The 20601-nt window shown below is 37.8% G+C and overlaps 6 protein-coding genes across 8 annotated transcripts; 4 read left to right on the forward strand and 2 right to left on the reverse strand.

The window, feature by feature from the left end:
* Window positions 1-228: 228 nt before the first annotated feature.
* On the forward strand, window positions 229-4139 carry LOC110417380 (GTP-binding protein, HflX). Its single transcript, XM_021429708.1, has 13 exons — window positions 229-644; window positions 729-871; window positions 967-1083; window positions 1248-1362; window positions 1517-1654; window positions 1812-1907; window positions 2005-2118; window positions 2526-2594; window positions 2793-2863; window positions 2979-3072; window positions 3336-3464; window positions 3578-3667; window positions 3762-4139. Exons 1-13 carry the CDS (start codon window positions 279-281, stop codon window positions 3852-3854), a joined length of 1635 nt encoding a protein of 544 aa, XP_021285383.1. The 5' UTR covers window positions 229-278; the 3' UTR covers window positions 3855-4139.
* Window positions 4140-4602: 463 nt separating this feature from the next.
* LOC110417383 (Peroxidase superfamily protein) lies at window positions 4603-6171 on the forward strand. Its single transcript, XM_021429711.1, is given in 5 exon segments — window positions 4603-5017; window positions 5136-5327; window positions 5440-5605; window positions 5691-5858; window positions 5861-6171. Coding segments are annotated over 5 exon segments (1044 nt in total). The 5' UTR covers window positions 4603-4741; the 3' UTR covers window positions 6103-6171.
* A 497-nt stretch (window positions 6172-6668) lies between these two features.
* LOC110416806 (uncharacterized) lies at window positions 6669-9723 on the forward strand. Of its 3 annotated transcripts, XM_021428901.2 has the most exons (7): window positions 6669-6750; window positions 6838-7301; window positions 7396-7667; window positions 7898-8052; window positions 8641-8903; window positions 9040-9102; window positions 9219-9723. In XM_021428901.2, the coding sequence occupies exons 2-7, from the start codon at window positions 6855-6857 to the stop codon at window positions 9474-9476; spliced, it is 1458 nt and encodes a 485-aa protein (XP_021284576.1). In that variant the 5' UTR covers window positions 6669-6750; window positions 6838-6854; the 3' UTR covers window positions 9477-9723. The 3 variants fall into 3 exon arrangements, with proteins under 3 accessions (XP_021284576.1, XP_021284577.1, XP_021284575.1); XM_021428902.2 differs by having other exon boundaries at window positions 6670-7301; window positions 9208-9375; XM_021428900.2 differs by having other exon boundaries at window positions 6671-7301.
* Window positions 9724-10338: 615 nt separating this feature from the next.
* Window positions 10339-13982, forward strand: LOC110416616 (AAA-type ATPase family protein). The gene is made up of 10 exons (XM_021428643.2): window positions 10339-10560; window positions 11136-11255; window positions 11486-11622; window positions 11723-11884; window positions 12024-12110; window positions 12211-12297; window positions 12384-12521; window positions 12971-13162; window positions 13239-13337; window positions 13491-13982. The coding sequence occupies exons 1-10, from the start codon at window positions 10461-10463 to the stop codon at window positions 13563-13565; spliced, it is 1197 nt and encodes a 398-aa protein (XP_021284318.1). The 5' UTR covers window positions 10339-10460; the 3' UTR covers window positions 13566-13982.
* A 520-nt stretch (window positions 13983-14502) lies between these two features.
* LOC110416617 (uncharacterized) lies at window positions 14503-16254 on the reverse strand. The gene is made up of 5 exons (XM_021428644.2): window positions 15740-16254; window positions 15497-15637; window positions 15132-15251; window positions 14871-14966; window positions 14503-14767 (listed from the first exon to the last, which is right to left on the reverse strand). Exons 1-5 carry the CDS (start codon window positions 15956-15958, stop codon window positions 14636-14638), a joined length of 708 nt encoding a protein of 235 aa, XP_021284319.1. The 5' UTR covers window positions 15959-16254; the 3' UTR covers window positions 14503-14635.
* A 2064-nt stretch (window positions 16255-18318) lies between these two features.
* On the reverse strand, window positions 18319-20143 carry LOC110416619 (uncharacterized). The gene is given in 5 exon segments (XM_089783574.1): window positions 18319-18749; window positions 18852-18880; window positions 18883-18943; window positions 19157-19432; window positions 19668-20143. Coding segments are annotated over 5 exon segments (870 nt in total). The 5' UTR covers window positions 19965-20143; the 3' UTR covers window positions 18319-18542.
* Between the last annotated feature and the right edge of the window lie 458 nt (window positions 20144-20601).

A 20601-nucleotide genomic window follows, 5' to 3' on the forward strand; every position in this document is an offset into this window, starting at 1 on the left:
AAACAGAATAGTACCAACCAAATGGGTTGAATATGGGCCTATAAAATTAGCCCAGGCCTGCAATGAAGACTAGCCCATGACCCGTAAAGAAGTGTTCAGGTTGGGCTAGCCATAGAGCCCGCTAAGTTCAAATGAAACGACGTCGTAGCAAAGCTAAAAATCGGGGGCGTTTAGTGAAACCGCTATAAACCACAAAATTTGAAAAAAAGAAAAGAAAAGAAAAGGTATTTGAAAATTGAAGGTTCCAGCTCTGAAATCTAGCAAAAGAGTACTTCATCATGAACTTATGTTTCTGTTCTTTGATTCGTACTTCGCCTTTGATTTACGACTCCAATTTTCCATGGAATTTGAATCTCAACCGCTCAAGTTATCCTATCGGTTTTTCTGTACACGGAAATAGCAGGAATCTTGTTGCGGGAGTTGTTCAACATGGACTCGAAGTCAATAACATTTCTTTGCCGAGTCCGACAATCGAGGCCGAGGAAGAAAAGGAAGTGGTTCGTGAACTCGTTAATGGAGCCGCCGGCGCTGAATTGGTGGAACATAAACCGAAACCAGTGAGAGTTAGGAAGAAGAGAGCTGGTGATGATGATAGTGATGATGAGAGCTTTGAGGATAGGTTCAAGCTACGAAATGGGAAGGAGGTAATTTTTTTTTGTATTTATCAGCTCAAATTTTGGGGAAAAACTTGGAAACTTAATAATTTATTTATTTTGATATTTTTGAAGGTTTTTGAAGAGAAAGCTTATTTAGTGGGCGTGGAGAGAAAAGGCGAGACTTTGGGTTCGTTTGGCATCGAGGAGTCGCTTAAGGAGCTGGCTCAGCTGGCCGACACTGCGGGGCTCATGGTCGTTGGTTCAACTTATCAAAAGTAAGAAGTTTTTTCAAATGTTTGGTCGCAAAATCAAATTGCGTTTTATTTTCTAAGCTTAAAGTTGTCTTATTTTATGGTATTTTACTATGCAGATTATCTTCTCCCAACCCGAGGACATACATAGGATCAGGAAAGGTTGCAGAAATTAAGAGCGCAATTCATGCTTTTGGGGTTGAGACTGTAATTTTTGATGATGAGCTCTCACCGGGGTAAGGTTTGTAATAATTTTCTTAGTTTTCATCGTTTCTTGCTTAGAGTGTTCTAATGGGGAAAAATATTATTTGGGAGGTTAAGTATGTGGACCTTATGAAATTGACATGAAACCTTCATAATTTAATACAATCTCTCATCTGGGTCTGTTATCAAATTTCAGGCAATTGCGCAATTTGGAAAAGGCTTTCGGTGGGGATGTTAGAGTTTGTGATCGAACTGCTCTTATCCTAGATATCTTTAACCAGAGAGCAGCAACACATGAAGCAGCTTTGCAGGCAAGTTCAGATTGTGCTTCTATTCCTTCTATAAATGAAAAGAGAGAGGTCATAGCTGATATTGGATTGAAGTTGGTAAAATCTTTGTGTACTGAAAATAAGCAAAAGAAGAAATAATCTATATATTTGTTACTCAAGTTATGGGGCTTTCTAGGTTGCATTGGCTCAAATGGAATACCAATTGCCACGTCTTACTAGAATGTGGACTCACCTTGAGCGTCAAGCTGGAGGAAAGGTGAAGGGTATGGGTGAGAAACAAATTGAAGTGGACAAGCGTATCTTACGTACTCAAGTAAGCAACAATTGTTTTTCCAATTTTTTACAGATAAATATCTGCTACTATAGAAACTCAAACTTGCATAGATACTTGGTGCAAACTGGTGACCTTCTCTAATACTTTTGAACTGCAAAGCTGTTGTTCCCATGACTTAACTTATTTGCTTTGCTAGATTGGGGTTCTCAAAAAAGAGCTTGAATCCGTTCGAAAACATCGAAAACAATACAGAAACCGCCGGTTTTCTGTACCTGTTCCTGTAGTATCTTTGGTGAGTAGATAGCTTGGTTTTTCAATTTTTAATACAAGGCCAGTTTCTTTTGTTGCTTTCTGTTTCTGGACTCATAAGCTGTTTGAAAACATTGTAGGTTGGATACACTAATGCTGGCAAGAGTACACTTTTAAATCAATTGACTGGTGCTAATGTTCTATCTGAGGACCGACTCTTTGCAACCCTTGATCCAACAACAAGAAGGGTTCAGGTCAGTCAAATATGTTGGGAAAACCTATTGTACAGCTTGGTTTCAAGCTAGTCTGTTCTTTTTATGTAATTGAGTAGTTAGAGAAGGAGATTTAAATAAAATAAAGTTGTCCAGGCAATAGCTAGAAATTTTCTGTGTCTAAATCCATACCATTACCATGTGCATTTTTGTTTTTCACTATCTAGAGCAGAAGGCAACTATGTATTGCTAGAAAAGAATTGAGAGATTGAAGAAGTCATGTAGCATGATTTAGGTCTACCAACTTTAGCTTTATACACCTGTGTCAAATACGTGCTTTCTGCACCAAATCAGTTTATAAGTATCTGACATTGAATTGAGTATGTGCAGATTTGTTATTGATTGTCATCAGTAACATGATAATCTTGTTTCTGTTGTGTGCTGTCCAGATGAAAAATGGAAGCGAATTTCTTCTTACAGACACTGTTGGTTTCATCCAAAAGTTGCCAACTACCCTGGTAAGGCCCCTCACTTTTGGAAATGAGTGTTTGGAGGATCTCCTCTATGTATGGAGGAGAGTGCCTGCTGATTTTGAGTACTTTATGTGCAATTAATTCACTGTGAAACATGTTTCTATTGTATATTTAATACCAAATTCTACATTGAGTGGAGCCCAAAAACACATGCCATTTCTGTCTAATGATTGCTTCATACAGGTTGCTGCCTTCAGAGCAACATTGGAGGAGATATCAGAGTCTTCTCTTCTAGTGCATGTGGTGGACATCAGGTAATATTTTCAAGCTGTGGGCTATCTCTAGTTTTGTTTTTTCATTTTTATTTCTCTCTCTCTCTCTCTCTCTCTCTCAAATCTATCAACTTGCAATGCTTTCTATGAAGCTCAGCCATCCCCTAGCAGAGCAGCAGATAGATGCTGTGGAAGAAGTTCTTTCAGAACTAGATGTGTCTGCAATTCCAAGATTAATGGTCTGGAACAAGGTAATAGAGATATTCTCTATCTCTGAGTTATTAAGAATTAAAACATGAAAAATGAAACAATTTGACCTATTGCCCTCTGTGTACTTGTGATCTGTATAATCTGGCTTGATATATTTATGCTTGAATTCCTAATTATTGGAGGCATTGAGCTTATCTGTGATGTTGATGATATAATATTATTTCGTTTGTGCATTTTTTTAAGTTTTCCTTTTTGTAACATGAACTAAAGGTTGAAAATCTCTAAATGCTGCTACTTATGGCAGGTTGATAGGGTTAGTGATCCACAAAGAATCAAGTTGGAAGCAGAGAGAAGTGAAGATGTTGTTTGTGTATCTGCTTTGACTGGTGATGGCTTACAGGAATTCTGCAATGCGGTGCAAGAAAAGTTGAAGGTACTAAATTGATTTCAATGTTTAAATGTCCTTGAAACTTGGAGATAGTTGATTCTGTTCATTCCTGAATTTGGACTCTGTTTTACTTAGTAAGGAAATGTTCTTTGGAATAGGATTCAATGGTTCCAGTGGAAGCCTTAGTCCCGTTTGACAAAGGAGAGCTTCTCAGTTCCATACATCAGGTTGGAATGGTGGAGAAAACTGTAAGTATTACCTAAATGTTAAGCGAATCTAATTTTCATTCATTCATAATGAGAACTAATTGTGCTGTTGTTCTGTAATTCCTCATTTTTGCAGGAATATACTGAGAATGGTACATTGGTCAAGGCATTTGTCCCCCTTCGATTTGCTAGGCTGCTTACCCCAATGAGGCAGCTGTGTAAATCATAACTTTAACTTTCTCGAATGTGTCGTGACCTTTTTTAACACTTAGTGCCATCATAAAATACATCATGTATTTGTTGACCCAAAAGCAATTACCTTCAATGAATTTGTAAGGAGAGGGAAAAAAATGCTGAAGGAGAGAGAAAGGAGAATGGGGAGACTGAACAGTGATTGTTCAGGAGACCAGTGTATATAGAAGCCAAACTTTGTACAGTTGTATCTTTAAAAGATGTAATAGATCTTGACAGCAATGAAAGGAATTCTAATTCTCTTCCAGAATACAATTTCAACTTCATGCGTAAATTTGAGATGCCAGATTACTATCCTTTTAATGCAACAGCAAGTCTAGTCGAAGGAAACCAAGCTCTAGCGTCGGTCGATGATTGGTGTCGTCTTGGAAGCTATGTGATGAAGTAGATAAATCTAAAAGGCTAACAGGCTAAGAAGATTATCATTTTATCTAAAAGGCTACAAAGTAGAAAAGTGATTATGAAACGTAATTAATCATTGTAATCCAATGGAGAAACGGTCTCATGGTAGCAGGTTAACCACTAGAACGTCATCTTTATCTCCTTTGTTACTTTCGAGGGCTGCTATTGGGAATTGATTGAATCCTCACTATAAGCTATGAAGGTGAAGGCAGATCCATCATAGTTTGTTTTTGGAGCAGGTAAAAAAACCAGAAGCACTGCCCCCACTCCACTTTCTGTCGCTTACAATTCAAGTGCCAAAAAGAAGCGTCAAGACAAGTTGACGCGGTCGTGGCTGTCTACATTAGGTGTTTCTTCAAGAGGATTTGGTGAGGAGAGCAGTTGATTTTAATCACTACAACCAATATAAATTCCATGACCAACCAATGACTGTGCATTGCTAAAGAATTGTTCAAATCATCTATGGCATTCTCAAGAGTTGCTTTCGGTTTCCTAGTGACAGGTTTCCTCTCAGCCACACTCTCCCTAGCAAACCCTGGCTGGGGTTTTGGCTGGGGCGGTGGGGTCCCGGGCGGCCAATTTGGTGCACCCTCATACGGCCTTTTCCCACAGTTCTATCAGTTTTCATGCCCTCAAGCTGATGATATTGTCATGTCGGTGCTGGAGAAGGCCATTGCAGGAGAACCTAGGATGGCTGCCTCCTTGCTAAGGCTTCATTTCCACGACTGTTTGTGGCAGGTTACTTGCTTAGAACTATCATATATGTACAGAGAAATCTATGTATATCTTTTCAAAATGGACACTTAATATTCTTTTCCTAAATAAAGATAATTTTCCTTTACTTTTCGTCTTAAAGGGCTGCGATGCGTCAGTATTGCTGGACGACAGTGCGACTATAGTTAGTGAAAAGAATTCATTACCAAACAAGAACTCCATTAGAGGATTCGAAGTGATTGATGAGATGAAGGCAAAGCTAGAAGAAGCATGTCCTCAAACTGTTTCCTGCGCTGACATTCTTGCCATGGCTGCTCGTGGCTCCACTGTATTGGTAAGCATGAAAAAAAAGGCTCCAGGGTTAACGGTAACTGGCAAGATTGATTCAGCATTACTTGTTTTACTATTCTGTTGCTAACTAGGATTACTGCCCATGGCGATAACAGAGCGGTGGACCATCCTGGGAGCTCCCACTTGGAAGGAGGGACTCCAAGACGGCTAGTCTCAGCACCTCAAACAACAACATCCCACCACCAAATTCCACTCTTCAGAACCTGATTACGCTTTTCCAGCGTCAAGGTCTCGATGAAGTAGACCTCGTGGCGCTCTCAGGTCAATCATTGTCGACATTTTCAGACACAAAACTGTCCCACCCTTAATGGCTTTCTTTCATCTTTTTGACTATGTAATGTTTCAGGAGGACATACCATCGGGGTGGCAAGGTGTGTGACTTTCAAGCAGAGGCTGTACAACCAAAACGGAAACAACCTGCCAGACGAGACACTAGAAAAAACCTACTACTATGGCTTGAAATCTGTCTGTCCCAAGTCTGGCGGTGACAACATTATTTCACCTTTGGATTTCGGGTCCCTGTAAAATTTGACAACCTCTACTTCAAGCTCATCCTGTGGGGCAAAGGACTGCTGAATTCGGATGAAGTTCTTTTGACAGGGAATGGTGGAAACACCATGGAATTTGTTAAGGCTTATGCAGAGGATGAGAATCTCTTCTTTGAACAATTTGCCAAGTCAATGATTAAGATGGGGAACATTAATCCTCTAACTGGATTTAATGGTGACGTTAGGAAGAATTGTCGCCTTGTTAATTAGGAAAGTTGAATTATGGTATCTGATTATTCATGTTTGAGAATGAGTTAACTATGCTCTTTTTCATTTCTAAGTCAGTGAGGCTGTAAGCTTTGTAATGGATTTTAAAGAATTAATCAAAGTTTATTATTATTTATTATCTCCACTGTTTAATTATAAGAGCAGGAATTATTCACTTATTCAACAATATTTGGTAACTTTTCCTTTCTATAAAAGTAAAAGAAATTAATTCAATCCTTAATAAATAATTAAATAAAAATTGATAAGAATAATAAACGTTCATAAGTACCTTAAATGTAATAAATTTTAAAATATTGACTATGATTTATATTATATTAATTACGATAAATATTAAACCAATTATACTATTTCCCAAGGTTTATTTATTTATAATTTAATTTTTTTCCAAAAAAATTCAATTTTAAAATTAAATTATTATTATTATTGTTATCGTTAGTATAATTATTATATGGACCACCGACTGGATGGGAAGTGTCCAGCCCACCAGGAGTTGGATTCCTAGACAATTCCAAGAGGATAGTCTAATCATCCAATAAACTGTGTAAAATAAACGCCCAATGCCCACACATTTCACGCAGAACGGGGGCTCGTCGTTTTTCAACATCGCCTTCAGCCAGTGAAGCAAACCAAGTAAGTAAGATATTCGAATACCAATGCAAATTCTCAAAGAGTTCGGATAATTCACGACGGACAATCACAGATTGAAATCCATAGCAGGACTGGTATTTGGAAGAATGGGAAAGCAATCGAGCGCCTGGATTGCAATCCAGCAGAAAAGGAGATGGCCATTGATGATTCTGATACTCCTCTCTCTATCAACAGCCATGGCCTTCCTCATTAGATCCACCTTCGATTCTTGCCCCATTAGTTCTAGTAACAATGTCAGCCATTTCGTCCGAGAAAAGCAAGACGGAGGAGGAGGAGGAGGGAGCACCGACGATCGACTTAACGGCAACGCTCGAGCACCGAGTCTAAATCCTCTCGATTTCATGAAGTCAAGACTCGTTCTCTTAGTCTCCCACGAACTTACCCTTTCCGGTGGACCTTTATTGTTAATGGAACTGGCGTTTCTGTTAAGAGGGGTTGGCGCCGAGGTTGTCTGGGTAACTAACCAGAAACCAAATGAAGCTAATGACGTCATTCACAGTCTGGAACATAAGATGTTGGATCAAGGAGTTCAGGTTTTCGTTTTTAATTTTGCTTTCTTAAATTTTCTTCCTTCTTAAATGCAATTGATGTTCTAATTGATGGATTTTCATTTTCCTACTGCGTCAGGTTTACTCTGCCAAAGGTGAAGAAGCTGTGAATACTGCTCTCAAGGCTGATTTGGTAATTTTGAATACTGCAGTCGCGGGAAAGTGGCTGGATGCTGTTCTTAAGGAAAATGTCGCTCAAGTTCTTCCAAAGGTTCTCTGGTGGATTCATGAAATGCGAGGACATTATTTCAAACTAGAGTATGTTAAGCACCTCCCTTTTGTTGCAGGTGCCATGATTGATTCACATACCACAGCAAATTACTGGAAAAACAGGACCCATGAACGATTAGGGTAATGCTTTTTATATCAATAGCTTTTATGCAAATGCTAATATATATGTAGATTCATTACTTGGCTAATTGGCTTAGCTAAAGTTACAATGCCAGTGGATGTTATATCATATATGGATTGTAGGATATCCATACACTTTTTGACACCTGTTTAGTATAATCTAAATCTATGCTTCACTTTAGTTTCAGCTGCTTTTGGTTGTTTACCTAACTTTATGTTTTTCTTTACAGGATTAAAATGCCTGAAACATATGTTGTGCACTTAGGAAATAGCAAGGAACTAATGGAAGTGGCTGAAAATCACGTAGCCAAGAGGGTTCTTCGTGAGCATGTTCGTGAATCTCTTGGAGCGCGTAATGAAGATCTAGTCTTTGCTCTTATAAACAGTATGTGCTTCTTGGATGCATGGTGAATAAATGATATGCTATAGTGATTCCATAGTAGATAACTAGTGAATGAGCCTGCTCCCAAACCCATTTGAGATGCTAGTTTGTTTTTGTTGTTCAAAGTAGTAATTCTTGTCTAGCAGAGAATTGTTTATGTCGATTTTGATTTATCATATGATCTTCTCCGCACATAAAACTGCTAGCAACTTTCTCCCATGGCGAGTCCACCGCCTATTAATCATTCCATCATTCAGTTTGCATCCTAGGTCTAGGAATTTTATAATTCACAATGAGGATCTCTACAGACATTTTAGCATAAATAAGACTATTCTTCATTGGATTAGAGGATAACTCACTGTCGGTTGCTGTTTATGTTTTAGAGCCTCTGATCAATTGCCGATCTCTTCCTACTTCATTTTCCATGGTAGCATATTACTTGTTGTTGTTGTTTGTGTTCTTTCACAAAGCTATACAATTTAATTATTACAGAATGTTGCCACTCACCAGTTGCTATTATAGTTTATGTTCCTCTGTTATGCTTCAATACCGTTGAACATCTTCTGAACACCAAGCACTGTCCTGTTGCAGGTGTTTCCCGTGGGAAGGGTCAGGATCTATTTCTTCGTTCATTTAATGAAAGTTTGCAATTGATTCGGGAGAGAAAATTACAGGTGCCATCAATTCATGCAGTGATAGTGGGAAGTGACATGAATGCTCAGACAAAGTTTGAAACAGAACTGCGTAACTTTGTATCAGAGAAGAATATTCAAAATCGTGTGCACTTTGTTAATAAAACCCTGACTGTAGCTCCCTATCTGGCTTCTATTGATGTTCTTGTTCAAAACTCTCAGGTATTCTGTAAATAACTATGTTGTTTATCTGTGTAGCAAGAGTACATATTGTTTTACTCTTATGTACCAAAAAAGAAGTGCATTTTCTTCCGCTTTTGCTTTGCTGCCAAAGCTTACAAGTTGTTGTCACATTTAGGCCCGGGGAGAGTGTTTTGGAAGAATAACAATAGAAGCTATGGCCTTTCGGCTTCCTGTACTGGTAAGCTCTGTGGTTTTTCAGTAGCAATTCCTGTCCTCAATCTATCAATTTTCCTTTTTTCCATTCATACTTGGCAATGTAATCAATTTTCCAATCGTTGACTAGTATTTATACAGGGCACAGCAGCCGGTGGCACCATGGAGATAGTCGTAAACGGGACGACAGGCTTGTTGCATCCTGTCGGCAAGGAAGGCGTGTCGCCCCTTGCAAACAACATCGTGCAACTGGCTAGAAACGTAGAGAGGAGGCTGACCATGGGAAAGAGAGGATATGAGAGGGTGAAAGAGAGGTTTTTAGAGCACCACATGGCCGAGAGAATCGCTTTGGTTCTAAAGGAAGTGCTGCACAAGGCAAAGCGCCACTCTCATTCTTGAAAAAGTTAAAAACCCGCAGCAGTACCTTCAATTAAGCACGAATGTCATTAAGATGAATCACCTCCATCTCAAAGATCTATATTTGTATATCATGTGGCAGAAAATACCGTAGATATATTCATGTTATAGTGGAATTTTTCCATTCTTTTTACTACTAAATTTGTAATTTAAAATTGCTGAGGAGAATTTATCACACAAATTTTTTTCTTAGTCAACAAGGAAATAAATAATCTTGTAAACTTTACGTCGGTCCAAAATTCCAAATCAAATGTTATTAGTAATTCTAAATAATAAATGGTATGATATGCATAATCCCTTTTTTTGAAATGAGTAGAATTAGATGGAATTAATGGTTGTAACTAACGTCCGCATAGCCAAATTTAAAATCTAGTTTAAATGCGCTCATCAGTAGCCTAAGCCTTTTCTTTACTCATGGACAAAAAGGGTTCATGAATTAGTAATTTGTGGATTTTATTATATTAGTTTTTTAGTTTAAAGAATGATTAATTAATAAGAATCATTTTTCTTCTACTTTTTGGTATATAACAGTAGTTTGGTCTCGTATATAATATCTGATTTTGATCATAAATTTTTTAACTTGGACTCAAATATTATAAATATTTTATCAAATTAAATTTTAAAAAATTTACATTTGAAAGTTACAGGATTAAAAAATTTTTAATAAATGATCATTTAAAAGTTAAAAATTGATAAAAAAAAAATCAGTACATTAAATATATATATATATATATATATGTGTATGTATATGACATGAAATGAAAAGGGTATTATTTTTAATTTTTTTTAATTTAAATAAAAGGAAAAAGGAATTTTTAGAACAGGCGGCTTCCAAAAATGAAAATGCATAAATAAAGCAGTTCCAACTCGCACAACCCCTCACTCAAGAAACCTCAGAAAAGGACTTCCAAGAAAAAGCATTTTTCAACTCGAACGATTTCGATATCTGACTAGAGATTTGTGACAATGAGCGACGGAGAAGACGCCGTGCGACGCCGTAATGCGATTGCGGAGTACCGGAAGAAACTCCTTCAACACAAGGAGTACGAATCCAGGGTTCGAGCAGGTCTCCTGTCTATCTGATCCCCTAAACCCAATTATCTAACCCTAATCTGAGGGCGCATTTCTCTGGTTTTTTTTTCTGGATCCGCGTTTTCATTTTACATTCTAATTACTGTTTCGTCGTTTGCCGATTTAGGAATTAGGGTTTTGTTCTGCTCGATTTTGGTTCCTCTGTCCGCTCTATCGGCTGCTTTGTTTGTTTAAGTGATTTACAATTTGCTGCCTTTTGAAAATATTTTTTTTTTGTAGAGATAGCTTGAGTAGGTAGAATTTGGAGAGAAAAGCTTTAAGCTTTGATTGGTGCGATAGATAATTGCTTTGTTTTCTACTCAAATTATGCATTTTGATTTCTTGAACTTGGGCTTATAATTGGCTTTTAGTTATACTGTTGTTCATGATGAAATTAAATGTATGAACTTCTGAGAAAACAAACGAGGCAGAAAAAACAAAAGAAAAGAATGCTTGCAGCCATGCCTATTGCTTTGTGAAGTTGCTGTTTGAAGACCAAATCTTTATCTTTCTGATTAATATGGTGCATCTGAGATGGTTTTTACCATATTTGTATTTATGAATGTTCAGGTAGGGAGAATCTGAGAGCTGCTAAGAAGGAGTTCAACAAAACAGAAGATGATTTGAAGTCTCTGCAGAGTGTTGGACAGATCATTGGAGAAGTTCTCAGGCCTCTTGATAATGAACGCTGTAACTACTTCTCCTTCCCCTTCTATTAATGTTGATGCTTGTACGTTAGTCCTAGTGGATAAGCATCTTCCAATTCCATAACTGCATTTCAAACTTGTGCACTTCATTTATGTATTATTTTTTGAAAAATTACATACTTTGTGTCTGAGTAGTTGCTTTTGAATTTTAAGCTGCTTGTTTATTCATTTTTTCTTGAGAATGGATAATAACTTTAAAATTTGATGTTTCAGTGATTGTTAAAGCAAGCAGTGGCCCTCGCTATGTAGTTGGTTGCCGCAGCAAAGTTGATAAGGAGAAACTGACTTCAGGAACCAGAGTGGTTCTTGATATGACAACACTTACAATCATGCGGGCACTTCCACGCGAAGTAAAAATTAGCCCCCATATTTTCTTCAACTGTATTTATGATATAAAAGTAAGTTTTCTTTGCATGATGTCTGATATCATGGTACAACTTTGGATGACAGGTTGATCCAGTTGTTTACAACATGTTGCATGAAGATCCTGGTAATGTTAGCTACTCGGCTGTTGGTGGTTTGTCTGATCAAATTCGAGAACTGAGGGAATCTATTGAGCTCCCTCTCATGAATCCTGAGCTTTTCCTTAGAGTTGGGATTAAACCTCCAAAGGTGATTATCATTCCTATCCCCCCCCCTTTCTGTTCCTGAGTCACAGAGGGGGTGCTTGTGTGTATAGTTGATGGGAAGCACACTGCGGTCGAGTGATGTTTGTTTGATAATCATCTGAAATTTCTTGTCTTTATTGCAGGGTGTTCTTCTTTATGGCCCTCCTGGTACAGGCAAGACATTGTTAGCCAGAGCAATAGCAAGTAATATTGATGCTAACTTCTTAAAGGTTGGCTTTTTGTACCATGTGCATTGCCTTTGTGGTTTTCTATAGCATGTTATCCGGTCCCTGAATGAATGCATTTTATCTTCTCGTCATCTGGGTTCAGGTTGTTTCGAGTGCAATAATTGACAAATACATTGGAGAAAGTGCAAGGCTGATACGAGAAATGTTCGGATATGCACGTGATCACCAAGTGAGACCTTGGAGTGATGAATTGTTTGCTGTTGTGCTTCTTTATATCCATTAGTATCACTCTTATGTTTGTTTCATTTTATTCAGCCTTGCATCATTTTTATGGATGAGATTGATGCCATTGGTGGACGACGTTTCAGTGAGGGAACAAGTGCTGACCGTGAAATACAGAGAACACTGATGGAGTTACTTAATCAGCTTGATGGATTTGATCAGCTTGGGAAGGTACATTGTTTTGTTCATGAACATAGTTCAAAATTTTGATTTAAAACAAACATTCCTTGCAGCTGCAAACACATCCCTACATGCCACACATTTTGTGGTTAATTTTTTTTTATAGTTTTTCTAGCAAAGCGGGTGAAGAATGGGGTATTCTACTATCTTATTGACCTATTGTACCTTTAGTCACAGCTTTGTCCAGTTAGAGCCCATTCCACTTGACTATTGAAGCATCATAAAATCTCCTGGTATGGTCCTTGGAAAAGAGCCTGTTTGTTAATATCATGAAGTGGATGGCTCACGGCCTAATTTTGTGTATTTAGATTTGTTGCATTTCCATGGTCTGGTACTTAAATTACTCTCAATACATCCTTCATTGCCGCCCATTACGCAGGTTTTCCTTTACTTTCTCTTAAGTGTGGCAAAATCATTATCAATTTTAATTGTTTATGTAGGTTAAAATGATCATGGCTACAAACAGACCTGATGTGCTTGACCCTGCACTTCTTCGTCCCGGGCGGTTAGACAGAAAGATAGAGATTCCATTACCAAATGAGCAATCAAGAATGGAAATCCTCAAGATTCATGCTGCTGGCATAGCCAAGCATGGTGATATTGACTATGAGGCTGTTGTTAAACTTGCTGAGGTTAGTCAAAGGTGGCCTTTTTCTGTTTCATGTCTGTAACACATTACTAATATAGGCTTTGTCACCATTGCTTTAGGGCTTTAACGGTGCTGATCTACGAAATGTTTGTACGGAGGCTGGAATGTCAGCAATTCGTGCAGAACGTGATTACGTCATCCATGAAGATTTCATGAAGGTAGGACCTTGAAACTTGACAGAATGTCTTTTTGATTTGGCTTATGTGAACTAGAACTTTTTCGAACGAAGGATTTTCTTTTGTTTCGGTATAACTATTGGGAAAAACAAAGTTGGACAACGGGTGATTTGCTCACTTCTGATCAAATTGCAGGCTGTAAGAAAATTGAACGAAGCCAAGAAACTGGAATCTAGCGCACACTACAGTGCCGATTTTGGGAAAGAATAGAGCTTTTCTGTTCTCATTGAAGCCATGGAGTATTGGGCAGTGCTTGTTATTTCCCGATGTTGCTGATTTGCTCAAGTTAGCTGTTCGCTTCTTTATCAACATGTTCAAGAAATTCAGAATGTATTTTAAATATTACAGCTTTCATGACAAAAGGGTTGGCACAATGTTGGCATAATTACGGCTGGTTAAACCCATGAGACAATTGTATCACGAACCTGTTTCATGTTATAGGAAATTGAATCATTTCACCAGGTTATGGATTGATTCTAGCTTTAGTTTGGGTTGTTATATTAATTCATTCCAAATTTTCACCCACCGCTTTTGGTCAACTGGTCTTAATTTTGAACTTATTGTTGTAGCTTATGCACTTGTCATTCAACTTGATGATTTTCTTATACATTTGACTCTTAACTTTGATAGCTGGGGTACCTTCCCATAAATAATGTTACAGGGCGAGTTAGTAAGATCTGAACTGAGGCTGCCCTGTCTACATCAGCTGACGGTTGCGCAGCAAGGTTAGCACCATGGGTGGCTAAGCTGATTCACTATGCTTACGGTAAGAGCTGACCAAACTCTACTTAATAGTACTTCAATTTACGAGTACTAGGGCCATTTTTTCTGCTTGTTTTATTCCACATTTCACGGGTTTTTCCTTGTTTGGTATGTCGGCTGGCAGTAGACAAGAAACATTTTGGAAGGTAACAAGTAACATTAAAGCCGCCTTGTGTTATATTGGTTGCTGAGCCAAAGTACATAACAATTTTTGCCTTTTAATGGTAATGATGATTGAAGTCCAATTGTATACGGATATGATTTTACAAACTTTTGTAAATTCAACTGTGGATGATGATCAGGTCATGGTGAATTCCACATTAACAGGGTTTTTTAAATGTTCATATCATATCCTGTGGGATATCTTTTGTATGACGGTAAAATATAACTAAACAACATCACAATTCTTATATAATGGGATTTTACAAGTTTATATTTAGTACATGAAGATGCAGATATTCATGCAACATCTTTCAACACAATCATTCATCAATCCTAGTAAACTTGTAACACTGGCTTTAGTTCAATTTTCCTGAGTGCAGAGGACTAGAAACCACCTTCTTCTGTTTTTTAGTAAGCTTGCGTATCACCATCTTTACAATCTTGTAGAGCCAGAAAGTACTGACAAACTGCAGTCCCAGGCCCATTGCCTGAGTAACAGAAGAGAGAGGCGTTTTGCCAGTTACTTTCATATGTTAATTCCTTGATTTGAATCAAGAATAAGTCAAAAGTGGGTCTGGTACAAGTAATTACCTTGATAAGTATTGGGTTATTAGCAGACACAGTCACGAAGGTGAGATACGGACCACCCACCATCCTTGCTAGTGAGAATATTACGGCAAATGCGATCTGTTCAAAACCAGCCGGCCATGAGAACTTGAGAGAGACAGCCCCCTCTAAACAATCAAAATGTAGATGACTGGAATTGTTGCCATTCAAGGTAAACGGAAATGCTGATCTAAAGCCAAAAAGTGAAAACAAAGAAATGGGAGTTTGCAGAGTTTGGGAACTGACATCGGCTGCTAAATTGAGGTCAGTGTCCCTGTAACCGAGTTCTTTCAGCAGCTCCCTGGCATGGAGGAAAGGGCTTGAGATCTCTGTTATGAATAACGCAGCAACCTGCTCCGATCCACACTGCAAAAGAAAACTGAATGCATGTGCTTGGGTTTTGCTGGAGAGTCAAGTAGAAACCATGGATACATGGACTAACTCATGAAATGAAGAAGCAAACAGACCCCAAACCTCTAAATATTGTTCCACAGACTTGGGATTTTGATTTCATCAAATTAACTTCGGAAAAAAGAGTTAAAACTGAGCTGAATCAAAATTTGCAAAAAGTTTTTAGACAGAAAACAAACACCCAAGTATAAGGTGAACACCTTTTGATAGGCAAGGCCTGCTCCAATACCGACGATGCTAACCAAGTGGTGAACTGTATTATCAAGACTGACTCGCTCGTCAAAGAGGCAGCATATCAGGTCATAGATGAGATAAGCAACGGTCACAGCCAAAGTTTGCCTCTGCTCGAAAGTCAGAATTCAGAAATCCACCATAAATAGAGTAAGAATTTCCAAAAGATCTCTCCAAACTCCAAGATAGCAAGAGCGCTGGTTGTTAAGTACCTGCTTAAGAGAAGAGTTTGAAGCCAAAGGACAAACTGGGCAACTCCAATCTTCAACAGAGCGGGAGGCTAAGATTACTGCTAAAGTTGCATGGATGGTCGAAACAATGCGGTTGCAGAAATCAAAGGAGCGTTTGGAGAAAGTTTTTCTGATTAATAGAAACGCTGTCGTCCATAAGAGTACTCCCAACACAATCAAGTTGACAATGTCGTCTTCCATGTTAGTTTCCCTTCCTTCCAAGCTACCAGTGAAAGTACCCCAAAACAAATCCAGATAAAAGCTTTCAAAAGCGCTAAAACCAGAAGGAAAAAAGAAGAAGAAGAAAGAATTGGGCCTATTCCTGTCTTCTAAACAGGAAAGCAGAAAGGAAACTTGGGTTTATACAGATTTTTACTAACAGAACAGATTGTAGGCATATGAACACAAACAATGACCACCCTTTTTCTCCTTGAATACCGTAAACTGTGAATATATATGCATATGGAACTGATTTTCCAAAAGCTAAGTCATCACACTCATCTGCCAAGCAGGTCCCGGATGACCATTTACTCTTTCAGATAGTTCATGCCGTTAGGGTCAGGGTAGGTTGGTGGCCAAACATTTACTTCCGAACCCAATTCCATTTAATAGCCTCTGAAGTGATCAAATACAATAACTTTTGTTCAAACTGAGTGCCCTTTTGAGATTTTAATATTGTTCGGATATGGGCATGGATATCAAGATAAAAATAATCTACGTATTGATAATTACTAACGGCAAGGCATTATCTTCGTATCTACGTTTGCAACACCCCTTTGCAAGCCTATTTCGACCGAAGGATTCTTTCATTAAAGACAAAAGGGAAAACTCTAGGTTTAAACACTTATTTCTTTGCCTATTTTCAGCCAATTTTTAATGCAGAGAATTAAGGGGGCTGCTTGAAGTTGTCGACAAAGTATAAATGAGGGGGGCTGTACTTCGTTTTCATCTTCCTGCTGCTAACTAAATATAATGAATGAGGGCAGTTGGCATGGTCTAGTCAGCTTCAGAGGAATGCCTTATGTTACAACTTCAATTGCACTCATTGAATTAATGAAATTAAATTGTAATACCCAAATGGGTATTTATATTAATGAAAGTGACTATATAACAACAACAATAAACAAGAGGTTTAAATATTGCAAGGAATGAATTTTGGGTTAGCTTGGAAAAGGAAAATTCATATAATTAATGCTCTAAGTATTAGTCCTGTTCACATTTAACGTAATACAACATCCCACTGCCTTGAAGCTAAGTAAAAAGCCTATTGCCTACTTTCACCCAAAATAAAAAAACATCACTACTTGAACATAGTCCAATGATTGCTTTGTGGAGCTTATGATTTGGATATTAATGGATACTTCTTGGATTAAAATTAAATTACTATAATTATGATTTGTATATGTACATTAATAAACTAATATACTTTAAGTATATTATTAATTAAATTTATTATCAATTCTTCTTAATATATATAAAAATATATTATATATTAATATATAAGTACTTAATTTGGTTTTTTGGATGGATTGGTTTAAAAATTTGAAAACAGAGAATTAAATAAAAAATCAATTAGACTAAACATGTTAGACTAATTGGTCCAATAAATCAATTAAATCAAACTATTTTATCGAAATCGAATTTAATTTGAGTTTATGATTGATCTGGGTTAATTTTGTTCACTTAAAAATTAAAGTATCACCCCCAGATTAAAGTATTTGTGAGGTCCATTATTTGTATCTGCTGTCCTTCTTGGGCTCTGGTCTAGAGCCCAAGAAGGACAGCAGATACAAATAAAGTGTTGAGCCCATTACTGGATTCCAACCCAAGATTCTTGCAAATTTTGGGCTTCCGTTCAATAGCCTGAACTGAACCCACATTAGCCAGCCCAAACTAGGCCTTCGTGCAAATTTTCTTCCTGCTTTCGTTGCCATGCCATAGTCGTACTCTGTGGTCTGCAGCCTGTAGATTCTCCTAGTTAAGCAGTCATTTGTTAATTTAAAAAAAGAAAAAAACTAAAACAATTAACGTTGCAAAAGCAAGACTGCCAAGAGATGGAGATATGGCAACTGTCGGGACGATTTTTCTCGGCCAGTCCCCTTCAATCTAACCATCGTTTGAGAAAAGTAGCTACAACGCCCGAAGTTTTTAATCTATGCAATTGGCTCTAGCTGTTCCCAAACGGATGAACCAGATTGAGAATCTGGGAATCGGATGTTCATTCTAGACATGGGTTTTGTCGGACAGTTCTTTGCTTAGGAGCTCCTGAAAGAAGGCTGGTAAGAATGCCTAATTGTCTATGGCTTCTGAGATGGAAATATAAAGCATGCAATCATTGTTTAAATGCTCTTATTTGTAGGATTCGTCTCTGGGACTTGCACAAGCAGCAAGAAGAGAACGGAACTTGAGAAAAGAGGATTTGGTGGTCACCTTTTTGATGCAAATCAGCCATAGTAAGGTGTGCATGTCTGGCTGGCAATTGACAAGAAAACATTCTGGAAGGTAACAAGTAACATCAAAGCCTTCTTGTGTTTTATTGGTTGCTGAGTACCCAACGGATTTTTGCCTTTTAATGGTAATGATGATTAGAGTCCAATTACATGGATATGATTTTAAAAATTTTTGTAAATTCAACGGTAGATGATGATCAGATCACCTACACGATGTTGGTATGTATGTCGAGTATTACAATTTTAAAGCAGAATCATGAATTCCAAGTCAATTGAGTATCTAAACAACAACACAAATTTTAAATAATGGGATTTTATGAGCTAAATTTAGCACATCAAGCGCACACTTTCATGCAACATCTTTCAACACAATCAGCCGTCAATCCTAGTGAACTTGTGTAACACTGGCTTTCGTTCAATTTTCCTGAATGCAGAGGACTAGAAACCACCTCCTTCGTTCCTCTAGCAAGCTGGTATTTCACCATCTTTACAATCTTGTAGAACCAGAAAGCACTGACTAACTGCAGTCCCAGGGCCATTGCCTGAATAACATAAGAGATGGGCGTTTTGCCAGTTATTTTCATATGTTAATTCATTGATTGAATCATGAACAAGTTAAAAGTGGGTATGGTACAAGTAATTACCTTGATAAGTATTGCATTATTAACAGAGTCACGAAAGTGACATTAGGACCACCCACCGTCCTTGCTAGTGAGAATATTACAGCAAATGTGATCTGTTCAAAAACCAACCCGCCATGAGCGTTTAGGACTATGAAAAAGACCAAACATGGAATTTAATTCTATTTGAAAATTTGAGAGAGACAGCCATCTAAACAATTAAAAAGTACATGACCGAAATTGTTGCCATTCAAGTTAGATGGAAGTGTTGATCTAAAGCCAGAAGGTGATAACAAAGGAATGGGAGTTTGAAGAGTTTGGGAACTGACATCGGCTGCTAAATTGAGGTCAGTGTCCCTGTAACCGAGTTCTTTAAGAAGCTCCCTGGCATGGAGGAAAGGACTTGAGATCTCTGATATGAATGACGCAGCAACCAGCTCTGATCCACACTGCACCAAAAAAAAAAAAAACCGAATGCTGTTTTTGGGTTTTGCTGGAGAGAAAGTAGAAAGCATGGATACATGGACTAACCCATGAAATGAAGAAGCAAACAGAGCCCAAACCTCTAATATTGCTCCACAAAAAGATTTAAAGAAATGAAGGATCTACTCTTCTAAGCCGAATCAAAATTTCCAGAAAGTTTTTAGACCGACGACAAACAGCCAAGCATAAAGGTGAAGCCTTTTGATAGGCAAGGCCTCTCCAATACCAACGATGCTGACAAGTGGTGACTGTATTGTCAAGACTGACTCGCCATTCAGAGATGCAGCATATCAGGTCAAGGAGAAGATAAGCAATTGTCACAGCCAAAGTTCACCTCTGCTCGAAAGTCAGAATTCAGAAATCCACCAAAAATAGATTAAGATTTCTAGAAGATCTCTCCAAACTCCAAGATAGCAAGAGCCTGGTTGTTAAATACCTGCTTAAGAGAAGATTTGAAGCCAAAGGACAAACTGGGCAACTCCAATCTTCAACAGAGCGGGAGGCTAAGATTACTGCTAAAGTTGCATGGATGGTCGAAACAATGCGGTTGCAGAAATCAAAGGAGCGGTTGGAGAAAGTTTTTCTGATTAATAGAAAAGCTGTCGTCCCTGAGAGTACTCCCAACACAATCAAATTCACAATGTCGTCTTCCATGTTTGTTTTCCTTTCTTCCAAGCTCCCAGTGAAAGTACCTCCAAACTAATCCAGCTAAATGCCACTAAAACCAAAAGAAAAAAAGAAAGAATTTGGCCTATTATTTTCCAATAGATTGTAAGCCATAAACTGAGAATATATATATATACATATATGGAAATACTTTGCCAAAGGCTAAGTCATCAGACTCATCTGCCAAGCAGTTTCCAAATGACCATTTACTGTTTGCCAAACTTTCGATTCCAAACCCAATTCTATTTAACAGCTCTTGAATTGACCCAATACTAAAATTTCCTGTTCGAATCGAATGCCTTTTCTGGATCACGGCCACGGCAATCAAGATAAAATTAATCTAAATGCTAATAAATATCAAATACAAACATCCTAACTAACCTTCTCGACAAAGTATGAATGAGGGGGGTGTGCTACGTTTTATCTTCCTGCTGCTAACTATACTTAATGAACGTGGGCAGTTGGCAGAGAGGAGAACTTCGATGGTTCTCATTAAATTATACAGTATTATGGAAAAAAAGTATTTGTAGTAGAAAAAATATTTGATATACTGACAATATATTATATTTTATATACAATTAAATCACTAAATCTTGACGCTTTTAGTTTTATAAGCTGTAAGGAT

Source organism: Theobroma umbraticum, unplaced genomic scaffold (assembly GCF_002168275.2).
Source record: "Theobroma umbraticum cultivar Fairchild unplaced genomic scaffold, ASM216827v3 scaffold_51.0, whole genome shotgun sequence".
Classification (NCBI taxonomy): Eukaryota; Viridiplantae; Streptophyta; class Magnoliopsida; order Malvales; family Malvaceae; genus Theobroma; species Theobroma umbraticum.